This window comes from Rana temporaria, chromosome 12 (genome assembly GCF_905171775.1).
Source record: "Rana temporaria chromosome 12, aRanTem1.1, whole genome shotgun sequence".
Classification (NCBI taxonomy): Eukaryota; Metazoa; Chordata; class Amphibia; order Anura; family Ranidae; genus Rana; species Rana temporaria.
In genome coordinates, this window is record NC_053500.1 from 83,900,517 (window position 1) to 83,908,148 (window position 7,632).

Here is a 7,632-nt window from a genome sequence, read left to right on the forward strand (position 1 = left end):
GAGCCTGATAAAACCGGCTTGAAAAAAAAAGACTATACTCAGACAGTAGATAAGATCAGTGATAATAGACAGTCCTCTTTCTGGTTTAAACAAAAGCAGACAAGAAAACCTGTCCATTTTCACCTGTCCAAATAAAACAAATTCATGCTATTATACAAGTGAAAAATGTAATAAAATGTAGAGTGTTATTTACATTTAAAAAAAAAAAAAAAAAAAAAAAAAAAAAAAAATATATATATATATATATATATATATGTATGTATGTGTGTGTGTGTATGTGTGTGTGTATATATATATATATATATATATATATATATATATATATATATATATATATAATGATTTTATATACACATACATTAATTCATGTAGATATCTATATTTCACCAATTTTTTTAAAATTAAAATAAGATTTTTGAGAGAGAGAGAGAGAGAGAGAAAGAGAGATATGTGTATATATATATATATATATATATATATATATATATATATATATATATATATATATATATATATATATATATATATATATATATATATATATATATATATATATATATATATATATATATATATACATACACATACACACTATTTTTATTTTATTTAATCTAATTGAAGAGATATATATATATATATATTTATAGCTAAATGATTTATTATATATCTATATGTATATAAAATCATCAATAATATATTTATGGATATACACACATATGATTGTTTATATATCTATATATAATTTCATATATATGTATATGAAGATTTCTCATAAATCAATCAATAAATATATATATATATATATATATATATATATATAAACAATATGGAGTGAGATATTTTTATATATATATATATATATATATATATATATATATATATATATATATATATATATATATATATAAACCAACATAAATACTCATAAATGATATAATATATTTATTTATAGGCAATTAATATATTATATAGAACAATAAAAAAAAAATGAAGGCATATAGAAGTATAATGATTATTTTATAGATATATTTGTTTTTACAATAATCAAAAAAAAAGAAGCACAAACACCAATCAAAAATCTAACAAATATTTTTAAATATATATGAATATAACATTATATTTTTGTATTAAATTTTAGATTTTTTTTATGATTTTATGAAATAAAAAAAAATTTTTAGTCAGTAAATCGTTATAACAATTAAAAAACTATTTTATACTATCGTTTGATTCTATTTCTATAATGAAACAATGATTATGTTTATTATACTATAAAATCATTCAGTAATTTTCTTACCTTGCTAGTCCGGTCTTCTCTGCTGTGAGTCTCTCAGTCTGTTGCTGTTGCTGTATTACACGAGGCTCTGTTATCATCACAACGGGGCGGGAACTTTTCATTCATACGCCTGCCGTTGCGATGGCAACAGAGACGCTCAAGCCGCCAGGGAACATTCGACACTGCGCATGAACGAGATTTTGCGGTGGATGCTGGGACAGCATCCACCGCAAATAGGAAGTAACTCCTTGCTGGAATCGCGTGCCCAAAGCTAAAATGGCCACGGGACGCGAGGGAGAATATAAGTTATTCTTGGGGCTGAAATAGAAGCGGAGCAACGGACGAAACCCGGAATCGTGAGTTTAGCACAGCAGTGCTAATAGAGATATCAATGTGCATAAAAAAAAAACTCGATTAGGCCGCGGGCGATCCGCTTTAAGGTAGTGAACGTTTTTAAGGTACTTCCCTCATATAACTGAGCCAGTCTAACTATTCCTTTTACTGCCCATTTAATTTCTCCCACTGTCTCCAACTCCCAGAGGTTCCTGTTGTTCCACAATGGTGTATTCTCCGTCACTCTCACCTGTCCTCCAACTGTTATTACGGTTTTCCATACTTTAATTGCCATCTTGACAGTAGGGGTTAAATTAATAGATGAATTAGCCTCCAGCACCTCTATAATTGTTTTATGGGGGGCCCCTTGAATCATTAAGCTTCCATTTATATCTCCTCCTGATTCTGTCTTTACTCAGAGATGCTGCAATTGTGCTGCCAAAAAATAGCAGCGTGGGTGTGGTACTGCCATTCCCCCCTCCCTCATTGGCAGCTGCAGAGTCTGCAACCCTATTCTGGCTTGTCCTCCTTTCCAGATTAGTTCTCTAAACAGAGTGTCTATATTCCTAAACCATTTTTTATGTATCCATATTGGCGCATTATGTAATACATACAATAATTGTGGCATCCACATCATTTTAATCAGGTTACACTTCCCTGCGACCGACAGTGGTAGGTGCCGCCAGATACCAATTTTGGGCCAGATTCTTGTAGAATCTGCGGCGGCGTAGCGTAAGCCATTTACACTACGCCGCCGCAACTTACTGGAGCAAGTGCCGTATTCTCCAAGCACTTGCTCCGTAATTTGCGTTGGCGTAGTGTAATTGGCCTGGCGTAAGGCCGCATAATTCAAAGGGGGCGGCTTGTATTTAAATTAAGCGTGCCCCCGCGCCGATCGAACTGCGCATGCGCCAGGCTTAAAATAGCCCAGTGCGCATGCTCCAGTTCTCGACGGAAAACGTCAATGATGCCGACGTGGGCGTCATTGACGTTAAGTCGTATTCCCGGACGACTTAGGAAAACGACGTAACAAGCCGACGCTGACCCGACGCCATACTGAACATGGCATACGACGGACCTACGTAAACTTGCCCCTCATATTAGCAGGGGCAAGTTTACGCTTACGTAAACATCGTAAATTCTCTGCATCGTTCGCGCGTACGTTCGGGAATCGTCGTAAATTGCTAATTTACATAAGCAACGGGGAAAACGACATTGGCGACACCTAGCGGCGGGAAAAAAAATGCATTTAAGATCTGACAGCGCAAGAGCCTTACGCTTGTCAGATCTAAGGGATATCTATGCGTAACTGATTCTAAGAATCAGTCGCATAGATAGGCCGGGCCAGATTAGGACTTACGACGGCGCAAATGGCTTTGCGCCGTCGTAACGCCTTTGAGAATCTGGCCCAATATTTTTTAATTTAAGCAACAGTGGAGCCAAATTATTCTCTATGTATTTATTGAGATCCTGTGCAATGACTATTCCGAGGTACTTCATTTTCCCCACTATCTCCAACTGTGGAATCTCAGCCAGGATCTGGTTCCTCATTGGGTCTACCGGCATTAAAGCCGATTTCTCCCAATTTATCACCAGCCCGGATATGCTGCCGAATTCACCAAAAATACTTATTGCCTGCCTAATGGAGTGACCCGTGTCACCAAGAAAGAGGAGGATATCGTCCGCGTACAGAGCAATTCTCTCCTCCCCGGTCGGTCTCACGAATCCCTTCATTATCCTGTCCCTTCTTATAGCAGTGGCTAGTGGTTCCATTGCCAGGGCAAAGAGCAGGGGAGACAATGGACACCCCTGCCTCGTGCCTCTCTCCATCTTAATCCTTGCTGAATATTCGTTGTTAACTCTAATTTTTGCACTAGGGCCATTATACAAAATTTTAATCCAGCCAATAAATGTAGGGCCGAACCTAAATGTTTCCAGTACATGCCATATGTACCCCCATTCCAAACTATCGAAGGCTTTAACCACATCCAAGGACATTACTGCCCTGTTGCCACTGTTCTCTCTGGGTATTTTCAGGTTAAGGAATACCCTCCTAATATTCATGCTTGTTGATCTAGCCAGAATAAACCCTGTTTGATCCTGGTGTATGAGTCTTGTAATTATTTTATTTAACCTGCTAGCCATCATTTTCGCCAGGATTTTAGCATCTGCACATAGAAGAGAAATAGGCCTATACGATGTGGTTTCCAATGGATTCTTTCCCTCCTCGTGCAGTACTATTATCGTGGCCTCAGTCATTGAGATGGGCAGCTTCCCCTCTACCATGGCCTCATTAAGTACTTTTATAAGTTCTGGGAGTAGCACTTTCCCATAGTACTTATAAGTCTCTGCCGGAAGCCCATCCGGGCTCGGGGACTTCTGATTAGCCATCTCTTTGACTGCTAGTTGAGCCTCTTCTAGAGTTATCGGAGCCTTCATTTGCTCTTTCTCTATTCCCGTGAGAGTTGGTAATTCTAGGTTCCTGAAGAAGCGTTCCAATTCCTCTCCACCCGCTGTTCTTTGGGACCTATATAGTTTATCATAATATTCTCTAAATGTATCCGTGATCTCTGACATATTTGTGGATATATCTCCATTACTTATTTTAATGGCCGGAACAGCGGATGGGGTAGAATTTGTTCTTACTAAGTGGGCCAGCATTCTTCCTACCCCCTCCCCATATGCTGCTTGTTTTTGAAACATTTTCTGATTTTCTCAGCAACTCTATTTTATATTCCTGTTGCTTATCCATCCATATTCTTTGCCTCTCCTCTGATTTTCAATATATTCCTTTTCAGCATTCTCTAATTCCTTTCTAATCCTATTTTCCCATTCTTTTGAAACCTTTTTTACTTTCGCCACTTGTTGGATACATAGACCTCTAAGAAATACTTTCAGGGTGTCCCACATCACCCCCCTCATTGCAGTTCCCTCGTTAAACTTTATAAACTTTCATTTTTACCATCGTCTCCTCCGGATCCCCCATTAATGCAAACCATAGAGGACTTATTTTCCATACCATAGCAGACCTATTCCCCTCCAGGTTTACTGTCATTGTCACCAAGCAGTGGTCCGATACCCCTCGAGGCTGGTATGCTATTTTACCCTAGTATTTGAGCCGCTTCCGCATTGCCCAGGACTAAGTCTATCCTGGACAATGTGGAATAGGTACTAGAGCAACAAGAAAACTGCACCGCTTCTGGATTTCTCATCCTCCATAAGTCAATCAAACCTGCCTCTTGTAAAAACTTTATTCTGTACCTTTACCCTTGGAAACGTGTCCATTTTATTGTTTACTACCATGTTAAAATCCCCCATTGCTATGACAGGAATCCCAGGTCTAGCCAGCATAAAATCCATTAACTTATACATACCCTCAAGTTTAAATGGCGGGGGAATGTATATATTGGCAAGAATATATTCCCTATTCTCTATTACGCAGTGAAGGAAAACATAGCGCCCCTCTTCATCAATACTGGCCTGCTTGCAAGTAAATACCACTCCCCTTTTTACCAGGATCGTCACCCCCCTTGAATAAGATGTTTGGACAGAATGATATTGATATTGAAATTTCCTATACTGAATCTGTTTTCTAATACCATTTGTATAGTGAGTCCCCTGTAAGCAGATTAATCCAACTTTATGCGCATCTAACATATCATATACTACTGCTCTTTTAGCTGGGGTACCCATCCCTCGAACATTCCAAGATCCTATTTTTAATATTCTATCCTGCATTAAATCCTACGTTTTATACATTCTATAATCGAAAGTTCATATACAATCCAATACCTTCCAAGAAGGAGTGGACATAAACTACAGCAAAAAAAGAAGGTAAAGGAAAAAAATTCATAACCAATTCCCAATTCACCCCACCTAATAGCCTCGTACCTCCTTATACTCTTTTTTTTTTTTTTTTTTATATATATAAGGCACGGCTATTACCTAATTTCATTTTAGTGAGCAAATAATACTTGTGTTTTATCCTTTTTGTCCTTTACATTCTGTGACATCTTACTTATTCCTTTATAATATATTATCTGTGTTTTCATATTTTTTATACATGATTTGTGCTTGTTGTGTATATATGTCGCTTACCCTCCCTGTGTTTAATCCTTTTCCTTTCCCATGAAATATCACCCTGAAGTGAATCCCCCTCCCCCACCCACCCTACCTCCCTTCCCACCCCCCATCCCCTTCCTACACCTTCCTAGGTATCCCCTAGGGGCTAGTTTTGTGACCGGTTCCTCTACTACCTTACTTACATTCACCCTCCCCTCCCCACACTCCTCCCTCCTATCGCCAATTAAACCATCTCTCTGTGTTCCACTCGACCTATTCCTCTCATTCGAGTGCAAACCCCCTTCCCAGCCCCCACTCCCCATTACTTCTATAAATTAATCCCCTTGAACCCCCCCTTTCCCTAGTTATAGACTAAGTGTCCCCTCCTTCCCTTGCTGATAATTGGTCTTTTTTTCCTCCATCCATAATACTGCACCCTCCGGGGTATCGAAAAAAAATGTCCTACCCAGCGCTGTCACCCGTAGCCGCGCTGGGTATAATAAAGTGTATGAGAGATTAACCTTCTGCATTTTCCGTTTAACCTCAATGAAACTCGCCCTCCGCTTCTGCAGCAGAGGGGAGAAATCAGGATAGAATGAGACTTTAGAGCCTTCAAAGAAAACACCCCCCATCTCTCTACTCTTTCTCAATAAAGCCTCTTTGTCACAATAATTAAAAAATTTCAGTAGCATCGATCTTGGGCGCCCCCCGGAGGGGGGTGGTTTAAAAGTGACTCTATGCGCTCTATCATAAACACCTGTGAGAAGCTCTCTTTACCAAATAATTTTATAAACCAGTTTTCTAAAAATTCTATAGGCTTAGACCCCTCACATCTTTCCGGAAGTCCCACCAACCTAATATTATCCCTTCGAAGTCTATTTTCTAGTTCGTCCATTTTTTCTTCAAATTTACCCACTTGGGTCTTTACGTTCTTAACGTCTTGTTTGACAGGGTGCAGTTCGTCCTCTATTTGGGATATCCTCCCTTCCACCTCTGATATCCTTTCATTAGTTTTCTGTATCTTCTGTCTCACCTAGACCAGCTCCTCTTTTATACCCTTCACTTGGTCGCATAATTCCCCCAATGTCTTTTTACACTCATTCACCACTAAAAATACATAGTGGGGGCATCTTCTAGCGGGGGGGTTGCAATTGAGTCTATGTCTACTGCGGCTGTGGATTTACTAACAGATGTTTTAATTACTGCTGCACCTACTTGGCCCTGGCTTCTTCTATCTGCATTTACTTTAGCAGGGGCCTGGGGTGCCCGAGATGATGAGCCGCTTTTACTTGAAGTTTGCTCCATTGCATGAACATATTTTTCCAATTTGGCCGCTAAAACGGCAGCTACACCCCCCTTTTCCTTTGCTGACCTTAGTGATTGTGGACCCGACATTGTTATTGAGAAAAAAAAAGTCGTGGTCTTCCCTTTTCCTTAATTTCTTGAGTGTGGGTTCCAGATGGAAAGTGGTCGTTAAATAGTCCTTGTAGGAGACTTAGCTGTATATGACAACCCTACTGTGACTGTAGATTAGTATATTGGCGTTGTACCCGGTTATCCAAAAAAAATGGGGGGAAAAAAAGGCAACACCGTCCTCGCCGCACTAGGGTTCGCTGGGCCAATCACGTGGTCCGGTCAGCTGACCACTGCCCTCTAATCGCTGGCTCGAATCTCAGGACTGCACCCGGTATTCAGCCGCCAGGCTTCCTCCAACCTCGGATCACCAAATGGGGAGTTCCCGGGATACCCCCCAAACACCCCCAAAACAGGCAGGCAGGCAGGCACCGATCTCGGGGGACCCTCGAGACCACCCCGGTGAAAGAAACATTTTTATTTTCTTAAGGATGGATTACAGATGGTGAGCAGTCCTTGGGCAATCCTTGATAGGGGCTTTACAGGTATATAATAGCCGTATGTTATTTTGTATCCGGCTGTTTTCCTGGAAAGCCAATGAGGGCAGAAAA

General features: G+C 39.6%; 1 protein-coding gene across 1 annotated transcript in view; it reads right to left on the bottom strand.

Annotated features, from left to right (window-relative positions):
• The window catches only part of LOC120918360, a 7,177-nt gene extending 2,994 nt beyond the window's left edge, over positions 1 to 4,183 (bottom strand). Inside the window, exons 1-2 of the mRNA XM_040329900.1 lie at positions 3,741 to 4,183; positions 1,295 to 1,316 (exon numbers count right to left, since the gene is read on the bottom strand). Of these exons, the coding sequence (XP_040185834.1) occupies positions 1,295 to 1,316; positions 3,741 to 4,183 (465 nt within the window). The remainder of the gene's footprint in view (positions 1 to 1,294; positions 1,317 to 3,740) is intronic.
• Between the last annotated feature and the right edge of the window lie 3,449 nt (positions 4,184 to 7,632).